Genomic DNA, 25,272 nt, shown 5'->3' on the forward strand with positions numbered 1-25,272 from the left:
GGGTGAAATTTCTGTCCCCATGCAACTCTCTAATATGTACCCTGCCTGATTAGACACTTGAGGTATGCCTGAAGAGCCTGATCTGTAGAATAAAGTATCTCACTGCTTTGAATAAGAATCCTTCCTGGGTTAGTGCATGTTAAGAAATTCAAGTAGCTCCCAACAGTTATAAATGTATGGTGAGGGGAAGAGCTGACAAGGTGCAAGCTATTTGATTCACAGAGAGGGTAATTTTTCAACAGGTTGCCTAGTGTGAACAGAGTTAAATGTGATCAGACAAAGAAGCCCTTGAGTCCTCAAAAATCATAAGCAGCAAACAAATGCACATGTATTTTTCAAGCACAAGTACATGTATACTTTCCTTTATAAAATAAGCCTTAACAAGCCTGCACAACTAAGCAGCACAAAGTTACACTTGATCTTTGTAAGCTATATCTTTATGCTTGTAGATTTTCAAGCATACTTTTTATAATGAAAAGTGTGCATGGAAATAGTCAATGCCACTCCACTCTGCCATAATTATTTTATATGCCATAATTAAGTTCTGCGCATACTTTTATGTGCATAAAACCCTGGGCAATATTAACTGAAGTGATTTCTGCACATAAAACATTATACTGCTTATAAATTTACCCCCAGAATACCCATCATTTCTTGCTTGAGGTTCATCAGATTCCTTCTCTGTGTACTACTGGGATTGGAAATATATGATGATCTATTAAGCAGGCATTAAAAAAAATGAACATTTTAATGAAAACTGTATGAAATTTTTGACCAGTTATTATTACAATTTATCTGCATTAGGACTGGAACAGCTCTGCCTTACCATTGGGCAGGCTAATTATGCTCATTTGATTATTACAAATGAAAATGAAAAAAAAAAAAAAAAGACATCCAGGTTGGTGATTCTATGTAATACTACTGAGCTGTCCATGAAAAAAACATGGCTACTGAAGAATAAAGCAGCATATTCCAGTTAGGTAGCCCAGAGAGGCTGTTCAGGAATCTGTAAGATACATATGGATTATGCTTTAAGAGTTCACAAGTGAACTTACATGTCTATTTTATGCACAGTACAACAGAATACCCAGTTGAGAAGGAATTAAATATTAGCTGGTGGTTTAAGTTTACACTGTTATACAACATATATACACTGTATCACTAATCTACCAGTGCACAGCTTGCTCTGTTTGTCACAACTTTTGCCTCTGGAAGCATCCTGTAGAAGTATTTGTGAATTCCTGTCTTTTCATACAATAGTCTTGACTTTCTATTATATATCGGAGTGGAGGAGTGGCCTAGTGTGGTTAGAACACCAGTCTTGACATCCAGATGTGCCCGGTTCAAATACCACCGTGCTCCTTCTGACCTTGGGCAAGTCACTTAACCCTCTATTTCCTTAGGTACAAAATTAGATTGTGAGCCCTCCAGGGACAGGGAAATTCTGAGTGTACCTGAATGCAACTCACCTTGAGCTACTGCTGAAAAAGGTGTGAGCAAATATAAATAAATATTGTACTCAGTTTTGATGGTTTTCCCTAAGTGGTTAATCAAATAAAATAACACTGTGCTGTGTTAAACACAGGAAAAAAAAAACCCTAAACGTAGGTAGGGTAATTTTCAAATGGATTCTGGCAACTAAAACAGTGTTTTAACTGTATAAAAGGGATTTTTATAAAATGGCCTACCCAAAATTCGCCCTTTCCTCTCTAAACACACCACCCGAACTCTCGTCCACACTCTCATTACCTCTCGCCTGGACTACTGCAACTTACTCCTCACCGGCCTCCCACTTAGCCATCTATCCCCCCTTCAGTCTGTTCAGAACTCTGCTGCACATCTCATATTCCGCCAGAACCGATATACTCATATCACCCCTCTCCTCAGGTCACTTCACTGGCTTCCGATCAGATACCGCATTCAATTCAAGCTTCTCCTTCTTACCTACAAATGCACTCGGTCTGCTGCCCCTCACTATCTTTCTACCCTCATCTCCCTTAAGTTCCCGCCCGTAACCTCCGTTCACAGGATAAATCCCTCCTCTCAGTACCCTTCTCCACCACCGCCAACTCCAGGCTCCGCTCATTCTGCCTCGCCTCACCCTATGCTTGGAACAACCTTCCTGAACCCTTACGCCAAGTCCCCTCCCTGCCCGTCTTCAAGTCTTTGCTTAAAGCCCACCTCTTCAATGCTGCGTTCGGCACCTAACCCTTACCGTTCAGTGAATCCAGACTGCCCCAATTTGACTGCCCCTATCGGACCGACCGTTCACTTGTCTATTAGATTGTAAGCTCTTTGAGCAGGGACTGTCTCTCTTTGTTAAATTGTACAGCGCTGCGTAACCCTAGTAGCGCTCTAGAAATGTTAAGTAGTAGTAGTAATATGTGTATAAAGTTCAGGGCCGCCGAGGGGGGGGGGGGGGCAGGGGGGACAAAATTCCCTGGACCTCCAAGGGGGGCCCGGTGCTGCAGTCCCACCCGCCCTCCGTTGTTAACTGTCTGCCACTGGGCCCCCTGCATTGAAATCACAGCGCCTCTCACCTCCTTGTGAAAGCACTGCAGGCAGATCGCCTCCCTTCGGGCCTCCTTCCCTCCCTGTGTCCCGCCCTCGTCTGACATAACTTTCACGATGGCAGGACACAAGAAGGGAAGGAGGCCCGAAGGGAGGCGATCTGCTGTTGCCTGCAGCGCTTTCACAAGGAGGTGAGAGGCACTGTGATTTCAATGCAGGGGGCCCAGCCCGGTGGGGGGTGGCGGGTGGAGGGGTGACCTCGGAGGGGAGGGGGGGCCTTGCCCCGGCCCAGTCTCTCGACAGCCCTGATAAACTTACATGTGTACAGCCTGTGTGTATGTAAGGTTACCCAAAATAAGCAAAGACATTCATTTGCTCTTTCCTCCATACTTTTTCAAATTCAAACACATACAAATTAACCAACCTTGAAAATCTGCATGCCAGAAAAGCACAGGTGTAAGCTCACTTCCCTGGAGTATTTTTCGAAGCACAAGTATGCGCATACTTTCATTTTCAAAATCTGATCAAATTCTGCACCACAAAAACTACACATGCTTTTTTAACACATCCATGCGGTTTTTAAAACCACCCCAAAAAACTCTGTATGCGTGTCTAACATGTGTGAATGTATTCTTCAAAAACAAGAACCTAAGAGCCAACAAAATTCTCAAGTGCTAGTAAATTCAGATCCTTATTTTAATTTTTTCACTTTCAAAAAGTAAATTATGTACCATATCAAGATCTGTATCAATTTCTTCAGGCTGGAAGGGTGAAAATGACAAGGACTTTATCTGTTCATCCATCACATCTCCTAATACGTACACAGTCCTGGGGAGGAGTGGGGGGAAGAGAGAAAAAAAAACACATTAATATATGTTGTACAGACCCATATGATTCACGTGCTTCAAACAGTTTTTAAAATGATTTATTTAAGGTCAAGTTTTATATAATAGTAAATGTAAAAGGGCTAAGATAATATATCAAACTGTTTTAGTTATTCTTGCCCATAAGAGCTAAAATTTAAAAAATATATATTGGTGTTTTTATAAAGGGTAGTCACGGACTTGTAATAAATTTTACTGTGGATAACTTCAAGTGAATGCTGAAGACCCAGATATTCAATGTTGGCCTGAATATTCAATGCTAGGTCTAATCTAGGCAGTGGTCAGTGACTTTAAGATCACCAACTGCTGTGGCTTAACACTGGCCCAAGAATAGGAAAACAGCCTTGGTAAATCAAACCCTAAAGGAACTGCAAATATATTTTAAAAAATCCCAAAGAAGACTGCCGGTAATGAGGTATCAAAATAAGAACAGAGTACAAAGACAAACAAAAAATGGGGATGCGACAAAAGCAAGCCTCTCATGAATTGAACAACTAGAAGTTGTCAAGAGATGGGAGTATCCCCTATGCGAAGATGAGAAGCACTGAGTATACTGAGGTGAAACCCCACCGTTGGGTTTCAGACCAAATTCAGAAAGATGTAGAAGGTATGGAATCTGGGCCTGTGCAGGCAAGAAAGAGGACCTAGTGCCCCACCCCCACTCTAGACAGCATACCTCCACAACCAGAAAGAGGAAAAACCTCTTAGTGGAAACTTTCCTAAAAGCCAGCAAGACCGTGGAGACACCTACAGGAAGACGCAAGGCAGGTAATGCAAAGCCCTAAACATCCAGATCGTGAGGGCTAGAGACTGGAGGAAGGGATGTAGAAAAGAACCCTTGTTACGCGTGCTGAGGGTTGGAGAAAACTCCAAGTTCCATGGTTCTAGGAAGGAGAATGGCAGAAGAGGAAACAAGATCTGAGGGGCCAGTAAGGAGCGATGAGAATCCTGGTCCCATGAGCCTGCCAGAGCAGAATTGGCCCTATGAAAGAGATGAGAGGATACAAATACAGAAGACTGTTCCCACAGGAAGAAGGGAACCGACAGTAGTCTTTGGTGGACCTGGAACAGAATTGAGTTACGGCATGATTGACTTGAGTTGCCGAGAGATCCATCCACAGTTGGAAGATCTTGCAGGCAACACCCATATTAAGAGGCCAGTCTGGTGACCAGGTTGTTGGCTGTGTCTGCCAGATGAGTGGCTCTAAGGAGCAGTCCCAGAACAGATTGCCCCCTGCTACATGTGGACAGCATCTTTTAGAGCGTTCCATATCGCTCGGAGTTCCAAAAGGTGATAGGGAGAGCTGTTTCCTGGGCTGACCAAGCACCTTGAGTGTGAAGACCATATAAAGAAGCTTTCCATCCTAGGTGGGATACAGCCACTGTCAGCACCCTGCATGGTTGAGAAATTTGAAAAGGCAGTCCCAGAGTCCAAGTGGACCATAGAGTTCACCAAAGAAGAGAATAAATGTGCTGTGGGGACAGTTGGATGACATCGTCCAGGATCCCTGGGGTCCAACACCACTAAGAAGCTAGGGTCCACTGGGTAGTTCCCATGTGAAAACAAGGCATGAACTTCCACATCTGTAGAGGTGTGACCTGCTGAAAGGCTCGAACCTGAGTGGCAAGAACGACAAGAGTATCTGCCCCCGGGCATGGGAAGAAATGCCCAAGTCCGATGAGTATCCAGCAGGATTCCAATTATCTCTAAACGGGAGACAAGAAGTAGATGGGACTGAAGGTATTTTAAAACGAACCCTAGTAGGTTCAAAACCCAAAAAGGTTCTCCATATGGACTCCTGAGTACTGATTGTTGGCATGCTCTGCACAAGCCAACCGGTCAGATAGTAAATACATGGATTCCCAGTCTGCTCAGCGACGCTGTGAGTACTGCTAGACTCAGAAAATACCCTGGGAGCTGACGTGAGGCCAAAAGGCGGTACTGGAAGCTGAAATGCCCCTAGGGAAAATAGGAACTATTTCTTGTGCATAAACATCCTTCAAGTCCAGAGAGTAGAGCCAATCATTGCCCAGAATCATGGACAGCAGGGTGCCTAGGGAAACCATCCTGAAGTGTTTTTGATCAGAAAGTTGTGTAGGGCACTTAGGCCTAGGATGGAATGCCCAGGCCTTCACTGGCACAGGGAAGGACCTGGAATACAATCCCATCCCTCTTCCCCTGGTGGTATGGGCTCAACCACAGGGGCCTTCAGAAAGGCGGAGTATGCCTCTGCAAGGAGCTGCTTGAACTGACAACTAATGTGAATTGCTGTCGGCAGGCAAGTCGGCGGCCTTTGGCCTGTCTCGAAAAGAAACAGCTTCCCACCGACCAGTAGGTCGTCCGGGACAGTTACTGGCACTGCAGCTATGAAAGCCGCCCCTTGCTGTGACTGGAGAGCTGTCCAGGGCTCAGGTGCATGCCATTGATGAGAACGAGTGCACTGGGGTCGAGTCTATTGAGGCTAGTGAGAAGAGGTGCCATACCCACATCTCTGCATATAGCAAGGACCCCTCTGACTTGACGAGAAACCTCCTAGAAAAGGTGGTAGTTGTAGAAGGCATCCAGGAGGAGAAAGCGTCGATGGCATCTGTGTATTTTTCGATAAGGTCAGCGACCCCACCCCCTCCATGTGCTCTCCAAAAGGGGTTTGCACATGGTAGTTACCAGTCTCCACTACAAGTCAGAGATGTGCAGCCACATTGTGGACATAGATCCTGGAAGCCACAGCAAACGTGTCATAAGCGCCCCTGGCCAAGAATTTGCAACACGTCCTCTGTAGCTCGACCAACCGGCAATGCGACTTGACCTGCTCTGTTGGGAGGAGAGCATAACACATAACAGGTCCTTCATCAGTGTCAGCCAGGAACTCCGCATGGGAGGGCTGAGACCAAGTCTGCCTCGACTTTCACAAAACTCTCTGCACCGACGTCGACCGAAACAGGCGGCAGTCAATGCCAGTGCCACATCTTGATACAGGCTCCAGACCAGGCAACTCGGACCACACCCACATTTGAGAATATTAGCCTGCTTGTCCTTGGTTGTTTAAGTCAAATTATCAGTACAGATTAGCTTGTTACCCAATTAGCTTCAGCACATTGTTATGGAATATGATTTGATACCTGTGTGGAAATCTCAGCATGATATATAGAATCCTGGGGTTAGCACTTAACTTATCATAGTCTGTTCTTATGGACCTGTAAACCAAGATTTTTTTCTTCTTATCAGTCCCCTAAGTTTAATGAATTTTTATATCCTAAAAATCCAGTGCTGGATTTGCACCATATATCAAACCACACTATGTCAATTTTTTGACTCATCAGAAAAAAATAGTGTAAACAAAGTAGATCTCTTGAATACTGTCAACACAAAACTTGCTAACATTGGAAAAAATAAAATTGTTACTCTCAAAAGTAAAATTATTTAATTTATCTTCAGAGAGCCAATATATAACAGAGGAATTCAAATACAATAGTTTGGAAAAGAGATAATATGGAAAGCAACTTTAAATTATTTATAGGCAGATAAATATGTGTTTGTCTGTATATTTACATACATCTATTTTACTTGAATTTTACTCACTCAAGCTACAAATGAAGCCAAATATATATATATAGATAAGAGAGTTGGATATAACCATAAAATTTTCTGTTCCATTTAGAATAAAGTAGTGTGATTGCCATGTTCGTCCACTTTTAAGTAATAAATAGAAATAAAACAAAAACAAAAAAAGATAGATCAGATACTAACTTTTTCACTGGACTAACTTTATACATTTTTTACTAGCTTTCGAAGGCAACCCCTTCTGTGCATTTCTGACACAAAGAACGAAGTATTGCCTTCGAAAGCTAGTCAAAAAATGTATGAAGTTAGTTGAATAAAAAAAGGTATCATCATCTTTATTTTGTTTTCATTTTATTTCTATTACCTGTTTTATCTAAGCACTATCCCCTATTGTAGTCAGATACAAAAAATGTTAATGTCAATTTGAAATAATTTAGAAATTAATTTGTAGTACTGGTGTTTCCTTTTTTCAATTAGCAGAAGACAATTAACACATGTTCACAGCTGAATTAGTCATCATGGATTATGACCTCCTATGTACTACACAGCCCTTGGCTGATCAGAATATGTAAGGTGAAGGGCCTGCTTAAGAATTACCTGTTATTAAATAGGTTCTGGAGGGAGTCTGGGGCAGAGAGAACTGGTTCTACATCCTGGTCACTCAGTGGAGAGGAATCTCCAGCTGACTCCAACATCTGTCTGAATCCAACCACATTATCCAATAAAGATTCCAGATTGTCATCATCTTTGGAAGATTCCTGCACCGAAAATACAAGAATTTACTGTATATGCCTCCAGAGAGATTTCAAATTAGCCAACAGACAGTTTAGAAATCTTCAAAGAATAAACTAAGAAAAGTACCTACATTCTGTTTAAATGACAGAAGAGGTACTCCACTGTCATCAGCATCTCAGACTACAACACAAACTGATATTGCCAATTTAAAAATGGGCATTGCAAATTGATTGCTTTGTTCTCTGCCCTGGGTTTAAATGCAAGTATCAGCTTGTTTTCAAAAAAACACTAACACGATTTTTTTTCAGACTCAAGAATAGCAAAGTTGGACCAACAGAGGGGAAAAGAGAGATCATGAGCAGAGGAACTGGGAAGGCCACAAGGGTCATTGCCCCACCAATATTCTGGCCCAACTCAGCATCAGCAACTAGACAGCTTGGGACGGAAGTGGAGATTTGAAGGACAGATATCTACTATAATCAAGGTATCTGTTCTCCTACTTTCAGGTGATAAACTATATTCAGAAAGGCAGCGAGGCACCGTTAAAAGGGCTAAATGAAAGTAAATTTGAAAAAATGATGGAGGACACACAACAAAGGGGATCTCTAGACCATATGGATTTTACATGAAGATGATAGCAGAAGGATGGGTTATATAGTTGCCTAGGAAAAGGACATGGTTTGAGTGGTGAATAGGAAAGACTGGGAGAACATTTCACTACACACGCACAAGATAACCTATGCACCACAGGTAATTGACAGTGTACTTAAGATCTTAGTATGGAGGTATAGGACATCGCTATCAGTATTCAAAATCACCCAGAAAGATAAGATGTGTTGGAAGAGATGTGGGAGGGGAGTGCTCATATATAGTGGGACTGACCAGTGTTTTGGAAGTTTTGAGTAAAGGATTTGAATATGTACACCACCTTTTGGATGCTATGCTACCCTTTGCTCTGGGATTTGCCCTCCTGAATGCCAGAAAGTGGGGATTGAGGGGCATAGGGATAAATTGATGTTGCTTGCTTTTGTGGCAGCCTGAACAGTGGTGGCGACAGCCACAACCTCCACCATTGCAGAGTGTCCAAGACACTCTCTGTGAGAAGTTATTTGATTGCTATGCAAACTCACAACTGGGGACAGTATCAACCAAAGTAGAGTAAATTTTTGGAGGTGGGATGAAAGGAAGGAAGGGGTCCTAGAGGGTTTGCTTATTGGAACAACTGTTGAGTTTTGATTCTAAGACATAGTGTAGAAAATGCAATGACGTGTGGTGGTGACTTTTATTATTATTCCTGGTTGTGACATTATGGAGCTTATTTTCTAGGCATATTACTTCTACTACTTATCATTTCTATAGCGCTACTTGACATGCACAGCACTATACACTGAACATGTAAAAGACTGTCCCTGCTTGACAGCGCTCATAATCTAATCAAGACAGATAAACAGGACAAACAAGGGATAAGGGAATTACTTAAGGTGGAAATGATAAAACAGACATGGGTACTGAACAAGTGAACAAGAGGAATTAAAAGCAGCCTCAAAAAGGTGTGCTTTTCGCCTAGATTTGAAGACGGTCAGAGCTGCAGCTTAGCATACTGATTCAGGAAGTCTATTCCAGGCGTATGGTGCAGCAAGATAAAAGGAATGGCGTCTGGACTGCAGGTTGCAGTAGAGGAGAAGGGTACAGATAAAAGATTTACCCGATGAGCGGAGTTCCCAGGGAGGAGTGTAGGGAGAGATGAGTGGAGAGGTACTGAGGAGCTGCAGAATGAATGCACTGTAAGTCAATAAGAGGAGTATGACTTGTATGTGTAAATGGATAGGGAGCCAATGAAGTGACTTGAGGAGAGGGCTAATATGAGCATAGCAACACTGGCGGAACATAAGTCGTGCAGCAGAGTTTTGAACAGATTGAAGGAGAAAGAGATGGCTCCGTGGGAGACCTGTGAGAAGCAAATTGCAGTAGTCTAAGTGAGAGGTGATAAGAGTATGGATAAGGGTTTTGGTAGTGTGCTCAGAAAGGAACTGGGACAAATTTTGGTGATGTTACAGAGAAAGAAACAACATGTTTTAGCATTCTGTTGGATATGTGCAGAGAAAGAGAGATAGGAGTCAAAGATGACCCCAAGGTTAAGAGCTGATGAGACAGGGAGGATGAGAGTGTTACCTACAGATATAGAGAATGGGGGAAGAGGAAAGGTGAGTTTAGGGGGAAAGATAAGAAGCTCAGTCTTAGTCATGTTTAGTTTCAGATGGTGGTAAGACATCCAGGCAGCAATGTCAGACAGGCAGGCTGAGACTTGGCCTGGATTCCTGCTGAAATTCTGGTGTGGGGAGATAGATATAGATATAGGAGTCATCAGCATAAAGGTGTTACTGAAAACCATGAAAAGAGATCAGAGCACCAGGGAAGAAGTATAAATGGAGAAAAGAAGAGGTCCCAAGACAGAGCCCTGAGGTACACCAACTGATAGTGGGATAGGAGGAGGATCCACCATATCATATACTAAAAGTGCGATAAGAGAGATAAGAAGAAAACCAAGAAGAAACAGAGAATTTGGACATTTCAAAACGGCGAAATAGACATCCATGTGCTTGAAATATCCAAATCCTAATTCTGCAGACAGAAAAAGGACATCCAACACTGCAGTACATCCAAATAGCAAGGGAGCGTGTTATAGGCATGTTCTGGGCGGGACTAGGGCAGGCCCAAAATCAGGATATCCATCAGAGATTACTGAATGGGAAGAAACCTCCAAGCCTAAAAAGGACGCCCTAAATTAGACCTATTTCAGTCACCTCCAGGGTACAAAATGGTGCTCTGATTGAACAGCTGACCACTAGAGGGATTAAGGTATGACACCTCCTTAATCCTCCAGTGGTTGTTGTCCCTCTCCCTTGAAAATAAAACTGAAAGGGGATACCAGGTTCTATCATGACAGCTTCAGGTATTATGAGCATTCTTAGCAAAGCAGGAAGCAAGTCTGAGGACTACTTAGTGGTTAGTGAACATAAGAACATAAGCGTTTCATTACTAAGACAGACCGAAGGTCCATCAAGCCCAGTATCCTGTTTCCAACAGTGGCCAATTCAGGTCACAAGTGCCTGGCAAGATCCCAAAACAGTACATTTTATGCTGCTTATCCTAAGTAGTGGATTTTCCCAAGCCCATTTTAATAATGGATTATGGACTTTTCTTTTAGGAAGATATTCAAATCTTTTTTAAACCCCACTAAGCTAATTGCTTTTACCACGTTCTCAGGCAATGAATTCCAGACTTTAATTTCACATTGAGTGAAAATATATTTTCTCTGATTTGTTTTAAATTTACTACTTTGTAGCTTTATTGCATCCCCAAAGATTTGTTACCTGGTGAAAGAGATACCAGGTCCAAGTTTTTTTTATACTGACTTGCGACATTAGCTACTCTAACAGGGGCAATGCAGGGTTAAGGGACCCTTTTACTAAGCCGCAGCAAAAAAGTGGCGTGCAGCAGTGCGAGCGCATCTTTTAGGCGCACGCCAGGCCAGTTTTTGCTGCATCCTGGAAAAAGGGCCTTTTTTTAAGGGGCCGGAAAATGGAAGTGCAGCAAAATAAAAACTAGCATGCATCCATTTTCAGCCTAAGACCTTACTGCCACCCATTGACTTAGCGGTAAGGTCTCACGCGCCACCTGGGCGGTAGGCATGCAGTGAGTGTCCACTGCTGGTTACTGCAGGGTAACTGCCTAATGGTAGAAAATATATTTTCTACCACGTGTTCAGCGCACACCAAGTACCACCCGGGGCATCTGGTAGCCAGGTGGTAATGCCGATTTGGTGTGCGCTGGACGTGTATAGGCCCTTATGTGCCTTTGTAAAAGAGCCCCTAAGTGACTTGCCCAGGATCACAAGGAGCTGTAGTAGGAACTGAACCTAGCTCCTGAGGTTCTCAGTCCACTGCACTTTTTTTTTTTTTTTATTATTTTGAGCCCTCCAGAAACAGAATAGCTACTGTACCTCAATATATAAGCCATCTGCAAGTCTGAAGCCTATTGAAGTGGTGTACATCTGCCCACAACCTCGGAGTCATCTTCGACTCCTCCCTCTCCTTCTCTGCACATATCCAGCAGATAGCCAAGACCTGTCACTTCTTTCTCTATAACATCAGCAAAATTCGCCCTTTCCTATCTGAGCACACCACCCGAACTCTCATTCACTCGCTCATTACCTCTCGCCTTGACTACTGCAACCTACTCCTCACTGGCCTCCCACTTAGCCATCTATCCCCCCTTCAATCCGTTCAGGACTCTGCTGCACGTCTTATCTTCCGTCTGGACCGATATGCTCATATCACCCCTCTCCTCAAGTCACTTCACTGGCTTCCGATCAGGTAACGCATACAGTTCAAGCTTCTCCTACTAACCTACAAATGCACTCGATCTGCAGCCCCTTGTTACCTCTCTACCCTCATCTCCCCTTACGTTCCTACCCGAAACCTCCGCTCACAGGACAAATCCCTCCTCTCAGTACCCTTCTCCTCCACCGCCAACTCCAGGCTCCTCCCTTTCTGTCTCGCCTCACCCTATGCTTGGAATAAACTCCCCGAGTCCATACGCCAAGCCCCCTCCCTGCCCATCTTCAAATCCTTGCTCAAGGCACACCTCTTCAATGTCGAATTTGGCACCTAATCATTATACCTCTATTCAGGAAATCTAGACTGCCCCAACTTGACATTTTGTCCTTTAGATTGTAAGCTCCTTTGAGCAGGGACTGTCCTTCTTTGTTAATCTGTACAGCACTGTGTAACCCTAGTAGCGCTTTAGAAATGTTAAGTAGTAGTAGTAGTACAGTAGGTATTTTTCTGTTCTTGGAGGGCTCACTATTACAAAATAAAAGAATTAATGTGGGATTTGAACCTAGGTCCCCTTGGTTTAAGGTTCACTGCACAAAGTTGGAGATAGAACATATCTAAGTTGGAATGCTCATATTCAAATAGTACATAAAAGGAGACGTATGAATTCTAGGCACCCAAGTTAACACTAACTCAAGAAATATTACCAATTGTCAAAGCTAAAATATAGATGAGCTATGGTATATAACTGTATACAATACACTTCACTGAAGCAGATTTAGACTATTCATATTCTTACCAAAAGGTGTTTCTCCAAGTTAAGCAACAGTTTTTCAGGGGTGTCTTCTGTGTTCTGCAGCAGGTGTTTTAGCTCTGCAGTACTCAGTCCTAATGTCCTTGTAGGGTGGGATCCATCTACTTCCATGAGACTGCCTTCATCTCCACAACAGCTCTGAATATATAAACACAATTTTCTACGTAAAGATCTGGTATAGTTGCTTGCCAATTTTTAAGATGCATCAAAATCAAAGGGTAAAAAGTACATGCTGACATTTGGCATTACACTAAAACATCATACCAGAAAGTGAGTCCTTAGTGTTTTGAGTATTTTTAAAGTTGCACTACCACAAAATTCCAATGTATATTGTATATGGAGAAACATAAAAAGAACATATAAGGAAAATAAAACTATGTTCAAAGATCAGATATCAAGCACCTCAACTGGCAAAGTGTGATCTGCCTCCAGCTTCTAATCATAGCACACTTTAAAAAACAAACATATAATATTAATGGGGTAAATATTCAGCCAGTGGCAGTCAATGTTTTTTTTGGAATCGTACATGGAAAGAATGAAACTAAACAAACTTAGTAGTCCTTAGATACCACCTCCAGTAATTGGGAAGCAAAGCCGGTGCTGGGCAGACATCTATGGACTGTGCCCTATTCATGGCTGGATATGGGCTGGTGTGGGGTTTCAACGACAGCTTCAATAGTTAGGGAACAAGGCCAGTGCTTGTCTGATTTCTATGGTCCGTGCCCTGAAAACGGCAAGGACAAACCAAGATCAAGTGTAGATAATGTAGTAGTGCATCATACCTTATGAGTTAAATCTTGCTGGGCAGACTGGATAGACCATACAGATCTTTATCTGCTGCCAGGAATAACCTGTATAGAATGTTTGTACATTTGGGAAGCTTGCCAGGTGCCCTTGGCCTGGATTGGCCTCTGTCGTGGACAGGATGCTGGGCTCGATGGACCCTTGGTCTTTTCCCAGTGTGACATTACTTATGTACTTATGTTATGTCCAGATTTATATGCCGAGCCATGTCTGGGCATCAGCACTGAATATCTGGGTTTATGCAACTGGCTATCCCTTATCTGGCTAAGACCAATATTCAGCACTTAACTGCCTAAAGTGAAGTGGACAAAGACAGGCCTGTGTTTTCCCCGGTTAACTTAGGTGGTTAAGTGATGACTATCGGCATTTAACTGCATAGTGCTAACTCTGCTCCCACTGGCTTCATGTTTAGCAGTTAGCACCGCTGAAGATCACTACTATCTGAATAAGTGCTGATGAGTATGAGCACATAGCCCAGCACAAGCAATTTAACCAGGTAGGAGCCTCTCCTGCCCAGTTAAGCCATTTTGAATATCGACACCAACATTTTGATAGCAAAGCTGCTAGATGCAACGTACTTAGAAATTAACAAAGCCTTTAGCATAGGTCCACAAAGGTGACTTAAATATACCTAACACCCTTGGTATGGGCCCTGAAGTGACCAACTCAGAAACTGGTTGAGTCAAAGGTGACAAAGGGTGGTTGTAAACGGAGTTCACTCCAAGAAGGTGTTATCTGTGGTGTATCGCAGGGACTGGTTCTTCATTTCATTCTTTTTAACATTTTTATGAATGCAAAAAGGCTGTCTGGCAAGGTCTATCTCTGCAGATGATACCAAAATCTGCAACAGAGTAAGCATCTGTTCCTCCTGATGGTGTGGAATACATGAGGAGGGATCCAGCAAAGCTTTAAGAATGGTCTAGAATTTAGCATTTAAGATTTAATGCTAAAAAATCAGTCATACATTTGTGACCATCTTTGGGAAAAGGTGACTAAAGTAGTGGATCCAAAATGTTGAGAATGGCTGATTTTTCATGCCATGGGTCCATAAGCCAGGGCTCGACAAAGTTTCTTAGGATCTAGGAACCAGTCCCCTGGAATTTTTAATCATTTATGCACATTTATAAACTGCAGATTCATAATGTGCTCAAGATGATGCACAGCAAGTTATTTAACACAGTAGCAGGGAAGGAGCAGATAGGAGGCAAATGCTCTCCCTTTTGCCCACCTACCTACAGCCTACCTTCTGTCAATGGGGAGAGGATTTAGGCTGTGGTTGGTGGGGCAACTGGAGAGAAGCCAAAGTTACAGCTACTATGAGTGGGTGGGACGATGCACCCTCCCCCCTACCCCCAAAAAGCTGCAGCCTTAGCCTCCCCTGCATTGCCCACCTGCGCCCCCAGCAGCTGCAGTTTTAACCCCTCCCCACTGTTAGTCCCATCCACTCCCAGCAAAGATACTCTTCATCACCTACCTAGCTATCTCAGCAGAAGCAGAAGTTCACATTCCCATCAATAACAGCAGCCTCTGAATCTCTCCTCTATCCCATTCCCCCAAAACAGTAGCTTCTCTCAATCCTCACTTCTCCCCCCACCAAAAAAAAAAAACCCCAAAAACACAGATTCTTAAAAAATTTAGATTTATCGTACCAACAAAGCGCCTTAAGGGCTGCGATTGATAGTACTCCAAGTATCCTCCTGATCAAGGTGGCTCCAAGCAGACTGCCTCTCCAGGGTGGATATCCCCAAATTTCTCTCTCTACCTCTCTTCTTCCCCACCACCCAGCCCATAAACACCCACCCACATAGCTCTCTCACTGCCTCCCCCAGCACACACACACACAAACACCCACCCTCTTTCCCACTAGCTCTCTCCCTCTCCCTCCCTGCAGCGCGACACCCTTACACACATACCCATAGCTTATTTCTACATCCCTCCAGTGCACACACACACACATACATCCATTGTGCTCTCTCTGTGCCTCCCACAGTGCACAAACACACACCCCCATAACTCCCTCTCTTTCTCTCTGCCCCCCCCCAGCACATTCACTCACCATGCCACCCTCCTGTGGCATACACTTCCCTTCCCCAGGTAGCTGTCTCCCAAGATGACCCTCCCCAACTAGATCCTCAGTACTGTTCACCAGCTTTTTATCTTCTCCACCTGCACAGACCAGTCTGTGTTCCCCCCTCCCCCTGCCTCTCCCTCCAGCAACAGACACCCACTTTGTGCTCCCCCCTTATATTGAGCATTACCCCTCTATCTCCCTATCTTTCTCCCTGTGATCAACAATGCCCCTCTGTGTTCCTATCCCACCCCTTTTCCAGCATTGCCCAGTGTCTCAGTCTCTATTCTTACTCCATGTCCAGCATCTCGTCTATGCCCTGTCCCTCCCCTTTCTTCCACTACCCTGGTCCAGTATCTCTCCTTCTCTCTCCCCTGCCCCCCACCATGTTCTGGTATAACCCTCTCTTTCCATCGGTGGGTGCAGCATCTCTCCTCCTCTGTTCCACCCCCGAAACCAGTGTTTCTCTCTGCCCTCCCCCAGTGTCTGAGCTCTCCCCCCCTTTGTGCTTCTCTTCCTAGCAGGTCTAGGGCCTCTCCATCCAGCCCCACACCCCAGGGTCCAGCCCCTCTCCATCTCACCCACCACAGGGTTCAGCACATCTCAATATCTCTCCAAGCCCCCCCAGTTTAGCACAATTCCCTCCCCTCCAGTCCACCCCCCGATGGGTCCAACATATCTTTATCCTTCTCCTTGCCTTCAGCCGCCTGAATACAGTGTGTTTCTCTCACCCTTTCTTCCCCCCTCGAAGCTTACCTTGATCCTCAGCATCGGCAGTAATCAAGACATGCTGCCTTGGCCGGCGTCAGAGCCTTCCTTCTGCCAAGTCCCACCTGTAAGGAAACAGGAAGCTACCTCCCAGAAGGCAGGACTCGGCAGAGAGAAGGCCCCCGACGCCGGCCTGAGTAGCGTGACTTGATGGCTACTATTGCCCCTAGGGATCAAGGTAAGCTTTAAGGGAGGAGCTAGGGTGAGTGAGAGAGAGAGAGAGAGAGAGAGAGAGAGAGAGAGAGAGAGAGAGAGAGAGAGAGAGAGAGATGCTGCATTCAAGAGGCTGGAGGTAAGGAGAGGGAGAGTACCCTGTCTGTGCTGTGGACCCAGCGGGGACTGCAGACAGTAATACCATACGAATATTGCACAACCATCAAAGACTGATCAGACACACCACAACCCATCAAACAGACAACTACCTAAGCAAAGGCAGAACACCAACATGTAGACAATCAACTCAGAGCACACAAAAGGGCCCTAACAAAAGCACCCCAACTAAGACAACTAATAAAAGTTCACAAAATACCAAGTGCAGAAGACCCATACCAAACAATCCAAGTGGGTTATATCAATGTCAGATCCGCAGTAAACAAAACGGCAACACTAACAGACTGGATCATGGCAGAAGACTTTGAATTACTCATCAGTGAAACCTGGATCCATGACCAAAAAGACCCCATAAACCTAGACCTGTGTCCTCCAGGATACAAAATCACACACTGGACCAGGAAGGAAAAAAAAAGGAGGAGGCATAGCACTAATCTATCGATCTCACGTTATCACCGAAACCATCGCCGAGTCCATAACACCCCAACTTGAAATCGCTTCAATCATAATCCACAACAAAACCCTACACGATTACTTAAATTGTGTACTGCTTTACAGACCCCCTGGTAATTGGAACGAAGGCCAGACCAATTTCATGGACTTCATTTCAAACACATGTGCGACCAACTCCAATGTACTAGTACTAAGAGACATTAACCTTCACCTAGAAGACCCAAACTCTACCAATGCACGAGAATGCAAGGAATTCCTTCACTTTCGGGATTTCAAATGGCCACAACTGCAAGCAACCCACGTCAAAGGGCACACATTCAATCTCATATCACACAAACTATTAACAGACCAGAACAATAACAGATATTAAATGGACAGAAACATCCTGGTCTGATCATTATAAACTAAACCTATCATTACACTGGCGAAAGAAGGGAGTACACCAAACACAAGAACACACTACATATACATCCAGAGGCCATGTAGACGCAAAAACATTCTGGCAACTGTTATACAACAATGGATGGACAGCACTAACTGAATCCACAGACTACCTCCTGGAATGGGATAAAAGATGTAAGTGCATACTAGATGAAATATCACCTTTACGAACAAGAATGTGACAAAAGCACAGCTCGATATCGTGGTTCAACGATGAACTGAAAAAGCTAAAAACACAAACCAGGCAACATGAACGAGCATGGAAAAAAACAAAAGATGAACACACATTCAACACATGGAAACAATCACAAAGAAAATACAAATACGCAATAAGACAGAGCAAAAGATCATACTATAAAACTAAATTAGGAACAGATTACAAAGACACAAAGAAACTATATCAATTAGTGAATAAACTCCTAGATACCAACCGGGTCACTGCATCGAACAGACACCCCATCTGCAGACAAACTTGCTACGTAGTTCAATGAAAAAATTGTAAACCTACGCAATACGTTACCCCAAGGCAGCATAGAGATCAAAAACTTCCTAAACGAGCTGGACCCAATAAATGGGGAACACCCGGCGGACCGCATTTGGTTAAACTTCGCCCCCCCTTACTGTCGATACTGTAACACGGGTGCTCAGGAGGTTCGTCAACACTCACTGCAAACTAGATACATGTCCCAACTACTTACTGAAATTAGCCCCTGACCGCTTCATGGTAGATCTCACATCCCACCTACACTACATGCTTCAGCAAGGTCTCCTCCCGAAGGAAAAGAGTAATATTTTACTCACCACAATACCGGACACCACGAAAAAAGCAAATGAAATCACCAACTACCGACCAGTGGCATCCATCCCGCTGTCAGTCAAACTGATGGAAAGTATGGTAGACAAACAACTAACAGACTACATAAACAAATTCTCAATATTACATGAATCACAGTCTGGCTTTCGCCTGTTACACAGCACAGAAACATTACTATTCACCCTACTAGCCAAATTCAAGCAGGAAATAGCAATAGGAAACAACATCCTCCTCCTCCAATTCAACATGGTAAACCATAACATATTAATAAGATTACTTGACAAATTCAGGATTGCTGGCAATATACTTAACTGGATCAAGGGTTTCCTAACCACAAGAACCTATCAGGTAAAGTCAAAATCAAACATATCACCGTGGAAAGCAGATTGCGGAGTACCACAAGGCTCACCGCTATCCCCGATCCTCTTATCCACATCTGCTAAGCCAACCAGAAAGGGCAGCTGTGCAGTCAGGGGGAGATGACAAGATGGCTGACTGAGCTCACAATGGTCTATAAAAAAAGGCGTCAACTCTCATCCACCAAGCAAGCACTCTGTCCCCAGTGAGGCCCCTGCTAGACTCCAGGGCCGCCAGCCAGCGTGGTCAGGGATCTGTAGTCTTGCAATTCAGTTTATGAAATGCGAGGCCGTTTTCGCGCACATCACGCCGACTCCAGCCAGCATCCGTAGCAACCTCCTCGCGCTCACCCAAGGGGAAACCGGCAAGATGTCCCGTCGCCTAAAGCAGCCTTCTCCCTCCTGCGCTTCTCTACCTCCCCCTCCTTCACCAGGAGCACACTGTCACTTCCGCACTGTCGCCAGAAATGGCTGGTCCTGCCCACTGCACTGAAAGCAGCCCAACTCCCAGGTGGCTCCACTCCCTCCAGGGATAAAATCCCTGCGCTACTGTAATCCACAGTAACAATACCACTAAGTAGAAATGACACCGCTCACCAGAGAGAATCTGATCAAAACAGGTTCCTTCAATCTCCACTGGCGTGTCCTTTGTCATCTGTGAGGATGTAGTTGGAAGGGGCTGCTGGAGCTTAATGTGTTGCGGCCATCTTGGGCAGCAACTCCACCGGAAGTCTCTATATTTGAAATTTTAAAAACAGGTTTCCTAGGTGCTACAAAGCTACATTCTTTCACTTTATATATAGTGAGCAGCAAATTAAATTAAATGAATTGCCAGTAGATCTCCAGTGCTGACCAGTTTAATATTGATCTCTACCAAATATTCTGGCCCTTCCCCATATAAGGACATCACAGACTATAGCCATCTAGTAATCAAAGAGTCAGGATCAGCAAAATGGTGGTAACCTGGCACCTTCTAGGTTACTATGTTAGTATATTAATCTAAAATATATAAATACTAGTAAAACATGCCCGTTTCTGGAGGAAATGAAATGGGCGCTAGCAAGGTTTTCCTCCCGAACCCCCCCACCCTACCCACCCCTTCGGCGTTGTGAAGCCACTGACCGCCATTGCTCCGCACCTCATCAACGCACGCCACCTTCATCCACTGACGCCATTGCTCCGCCCTCGACGTCATCACATTTGACGCGAGGGCGGGGCCCAGACACAGTGATTTTGGTGGCTTCACCACCACAAACCCTTCGAACCCGAAGGAAGTGCCCGCAGGAAGTGACACTGACGTCAGTGTCCTCAGAACGTTGAGGGTGAGTTTTATTATATAGGATTTTTATAATCTAATTTGTTTGTAACTATACTGTATGTTATATCATGTTTGATATCAAAATTTAGCTGATTTTTCTCCAGCTACTTGATATATTACTACCTTATTGCAAGAGGGTCAGTGTGGCTGGGCCTGGAAGATTTATGCACCAGGACATAACATACCAGTGGTAGCAAAAGAGACCAGAGCATATGGCGAGGGGGTGGCCCCAACCAAGCGCAACATCACCTATGACCTGTGGTGTCAGCATAAAAAGTGCAGAACTCACAGTGAGTGACTGCAGGAAATTGGCAGATTGCAATCCCTCCTCACAAGACATGCCTGAGGTCTCCCTTAGTCCTACGATCCACCCATTGCCTCAAGTTCCAGGAGGTAACTCCACCCAGCCTCTATATCTTCCTTACCCCAAGATGATTCAGGGTAGTGGTGGTATAATTCAACACGGTTGAGAGTTAATAACAATATAGCAGAGACATTTCACTCAGATTTGAGTACATCTGAGTTGGAAGTGGCTTTGGGTGAAGAAACAGAAGGGAGATCTCTTTTGGTAGTTGGGAGTGGTTGCTCCTCACCCATTGTCCTTCTGTATTTGAAAACAGTTCAACCTATTTTATTTACAGGGCTGATAAATGGACTTCAGGTAACCCCTCGACTTCACCCACAAAAAAAGTCATGAATCTGGAGCTTTGGAGGTTGACATGCAGGATGGAGGATTCCCTAAGTAGCTGTCTGTCCCAGCTTTGTAAGTTCTCTGCTGAGTCAGCTTCTAAGTTATCAGTTCAGAATTAGAAGTACATTGCAAGATGACACTAGGATGATTGCATTAGAAGGTGATGGAACTTCTGTAATTGAAGGTAATATATATTTCTACTACTTAACATTTCTAGAGCGCTACTAGGGTTACGCAGCACTGTACAAATTAACAAAGAAGGACGGTCCCTGCTCAAAGGAGCTTACAATCTAAAGGACGAAATGTCAAGTGGGGTAGTCTAGATTTCCTGAGTAGAGGTGTAGTGGTTAGGTGCCGAAGGCGACATTGAAGAAGTGGGCTTTGAGCAATGATTTGAAGATGGGCAGGGAGGGGGCCTGGCGTATGGGCTCAGGGAGTTTGTTCCAAGCATAATATGAAAAATTTTGAAAATGTGATCCATTATAATAATTAAAACCTTTTGATCATTTGATATTTGGATCAAAGATGTGGACAAATTATTGTTTGGCTGTTTTGAAATTATCAATGGATTCATTGCCTATAGTAAATAGGGGTTATTATATCCCTAGTACCATAAAAAGACTTCCAAATACTGAAGGAGATATTGGTGGAATTGGTTTTGATCATTTAAATCTTACTGAAATATAAGAAACCCTCCTTTGAAACAACAAATCAATCTACTCTTGTTTCCTTTTGTCAATCTCCATATAGAAATGCAATTATTTTTCAGAACCATATGATCCTTTTTCATAGTCAATGAATACATGCTAAAAAATGCAGGGTCGATATAGCATGCATGGGCAAGATGGCGTCTGAGAGGGAGCTTTGAAAAGACGCTCCAGATCTATTACCTATTTACCTCTTAAACTCCTGCTCGGCAATGCCCAAGAGGAGGGGCAGGCAAAGAGTTGGTCCCGCGGCTCCAGCTTCGCCGTCGGTTTCAACTTTGGAGCGTTACTTCACCCCGGGAGCAATGTCGGGAGTCTCTATTCCGCTGACGGAGAGAGCGGAAGAAGGAGAGCCGCCTCACCGCCTGGAAACTGAAACAACATTGAGCCCCGAGCAGCGGTTAGCCCCGCCTATGCCGGCAGATACGCCAGGAAGGGACCAAGAAACCCCTAGTACCCAGGAGGTGAAAGGGAAACTCGGCGCGGGACCCACCCTGGTTGAAACTCTGCCGAAAGTAACAACACACGAGGTATTGGGACTGAATGACGGGAAGGACTTGACTCGAGACCATTCTTCAGAGGGAGCGGGGCTGTTGGAGCACCCTATTCAGATGGATGTATCAAGTAAGTTTTTACTTGCTGAGAAACCAGAAAATATAACGTTAGACGCCATTTGGGAGGCACTAAAGAAACTGGAAGCGTTGTTTGTACAAAAGCTTACCCCTTTATCAGAACAATCTCAGCTGTTGTTGAATAAAATACCAGTCCTAGAAGGACGAATACAAACTGTGGACAATTTAGTAGAAAATAATTCGCAAGAAATACGAAATTTACAGCAAGTGCAAACCAATTTAATTAAAGAGAATCAATATCTACAGAACAAAATTGAAACCTTAGAGAATGCACAGAGAGCTAATACTCTTCGATTGATAAATTTTCCTAAGCAACCAATGATAGCTCCATTAATAACTTTAAAAAAATATTTAGGTGAAGTTCTGGGCATACCGGAAAAGGCATACCCACCTATTTCAAGAATTTATTTCCTACCACCTTATAAGAGAAAAGAGAATCAACAAGCATCACAACAAGGAAATGAAATCCCATTTGATACTTTGGATTTAAATTTGACTCAAACTTTGGAAGATGATAACTTGGGATTAATACCAATGACTCTAATTGTCTCTTTTGTACTACAGCCGGATAGGGACTGGATATTAAACCAATTTTTCCGTCATAGAGAACAGCTTTTTATGAACTATAAAATAAGAATGTTTCCGGATGTCTCTAGGGCTACCCAAAAACGGCGTAAAGAATTCCTTAAACTTCGCCCAAAAATTCAACAGTTGGGCGCTATCTGGTGGTTGAATTTTCCATGTAAATGTGTAGTTAAGTTGCATTCGGTCAAATATATATTTTTTGACCCTATGCAATTTGGCTCCTTTTTGGATGCAAAAATAGCCTTACTGCCCTCTGATCAGTTAAGACAAATTACATCAACTCCGTGAATTATTAGGACTCCCGGAACTCCCTCTCATTCTCCAGTTCCTTAAGCAAAGAATTTGTAGGTTATTCTTTTGCTATTTCCTGAAAATATTAGTATGCCTCCTGTTTTGTGGACTATAGATGAATAATTAATATGTTTAAAAATCTCAGCTTATATTGTACTATAATTTTCTTGTAACTTATTTTGTCCTTTGACCCTTTGTTATTTCAATGTAAGAAGGGAATTTGCTATTTTTATTTTTCCTTTGTTAAATCATCTTTGCCAAACAAGATATGTTCTTGTAATTAATGTACAATTCTAATAAATAAATAAATAAATAAATAAATGCAGGGTCATGCATTTAGGCTGCAAAAAACAGATGAAATGGTACAGTTTAGGGAGTGAAGAACTTTTGTGCATGAAAGAGGAGCGGAACTTGGGTGCTATCGTATGTGATGATCTTAAAGTGGCCAAACAAGTAGAAAAGGCAATGGTGAAAGCTAAATAGATGCTTGGGTTCATGGGGAGAGGAATGTGCAAGTAGGAAAAAGGAGGTAATGATGTACATGTATAAGACCGGTGAGACCTCATTCAGAATATTGTGTACAATTTTGGAAATCGTACCTTCAAAAAGATATAAACAAGATGGTATTGGTCCAGAGGGCGGCTACTAAAATAGTCAGTAGTCCTTGTCATAAAGCGTATGGGACAGACTTAAAGATCAGTTCAAATAAAAAAAACAAGGGCTGTGGAGCTAACAATTAAAAAATAATATTTTTTTTTTAAACCCCATCAACATCAAAATAAAAGGAACAGTATATAAAATATCAAATCAAAATCTTGGAAACCTTTGAAAAAGGAAAAAGCCTCAGACTCTGTATGGAACAGATACTTAAGCTCCAAGACTAGAAAAGGTAATGACCTCAATGGCTTAAAAAAACCTTCACCATTCAAAGGTACACTATAAATATCAAAACTCAAAATATAAATTTAACAAGCTGTTTAGTATTACAAAAAATTATCTTAACCTTGATCAATAATTCAAGCAAAGATACAGGATTGTGATTGTTCATCTCAGCATTTTATCTATGGTAGACCAGCACCAGTTAAATGTCAATCTAGGACATGCACAGTCCTGTATCTTTGCTATAATCTCATATGCATCATGCCTTTGGAATAGCAAGGGTGAAAGCTTTGGAATTTCAGCCCACATAAGCCAATGGAATTCAGTGAAGGAAAAAACTGTAGCAACCGTGCACCTAAAAGAACTTGGATTTCAGTTGATCTCTCTCCAACATTTAGCAGGTAGAGTCCTAACGGACAAATAACAAAGATAAGAATATACTGCTAGCTGTCTTCACTAGAAATTACTCTTCAAGCATCCAAAGAAATGGATTTAGATAGAAGCAGAGAGAGAGAGATGCATAGATACAGATATATCTGTACATATACACACATATATTTCTATCTATACATCTATGCACATTATTTCAATTATTGCAACCATAGATTTCATAGGCTGACCTAACTGACCAGAGTAATTAAAACTGTGAAAGCTTCACTTATGTTTACCATATAAAAATAATCATGCCAACATCTGACATAGGACTATGCAGTATGGGTTATACATTAGATTAAGAGATGGTGTACATATTATAGACTCTTGATAATTTCATTCATTGTGAACTGCTCTGTTGTGTTTTAGGGAAGGGTGGTATATTAAGTTAATAAACCATAAACCATATAATACTTTTCTGTGGTACAACCAAAGTGGTATACATATTATATACAGGTACTTTCTCTGTCCCTAGTGGGCTCACAATCTAAGTATTATTCCTGGGGCAATAGAGGGTTAAGAGACTTGCCCAGGGTCACTTGGAACCACAGCAGGAATCAAACTCAGCTCCCCCTGGTTTTTAGCCCACTGCACTAACCATTAGGCTACTCCTCCACTCTAAGCATGGGGCAATGCCAGACTGAAACAGACTTTGGAATGCACAACCATAGCAAGCAACAGGAGATGGCATGTGGTCCAATCCTACAGCATGGGCTCAAAGAAACCAGAGAGCTGGAGGAGTACACAGAAACAAGGGTGGACTAAGCTTGAACATACATGAAATAAAACTAAGGAACAATGGCAAGGAGGGAGACAAATATCTACTGCAGTGCTGCAGACCCTACCACTGCTTTAAGTGA

General features: G+C 43.2%; 1 protein-coding gene across 1 annotated transcript in view; it reads right to left on the reverse strand.

Annotated features, from left to right (window-relative positions):
• Positions 1–25,272, reverse strand: part of VIRMA (vir like m6A methyltransferase associated) — a 341,503-nt gene that overhangs the window by 23,730 nt on the left and 292,501 nt on the right. Inside the window, exons 18-20 of the mRNA XM_030216723.1 lie at positions 12,829–12,981; positions 7,555–7,715; positions 3,243–3,339 (exon numbers count right to left, since the gene is read on the reverse strand). Of these exons, the coding sequence (XP_030072583.1) occupies positions 3,243–3,339; positions 7,555–7,715; positions 12,829–12,981 (411 nt within the window). The remainder of the gene's footprint in view (positions 1–3,242; positions 3,340–7,554; positions 7,716–12,828; positions 12,982–25,272) is intronic.

This window comes from Microcaecilia unicolor, chromosome 1 (assembly GCF_901765095.1).
Source record: "Microcaecilia unicolor chromosome 1, aMicUni1.1, whole genome shotgun sequence".
Lineage (NCBI taxonomy): Eukaryota > Metazoa > Chordata > Amphibia > Gymnophiona > Siphonopidae > Microcaecilia > Microcaecilia unicolor.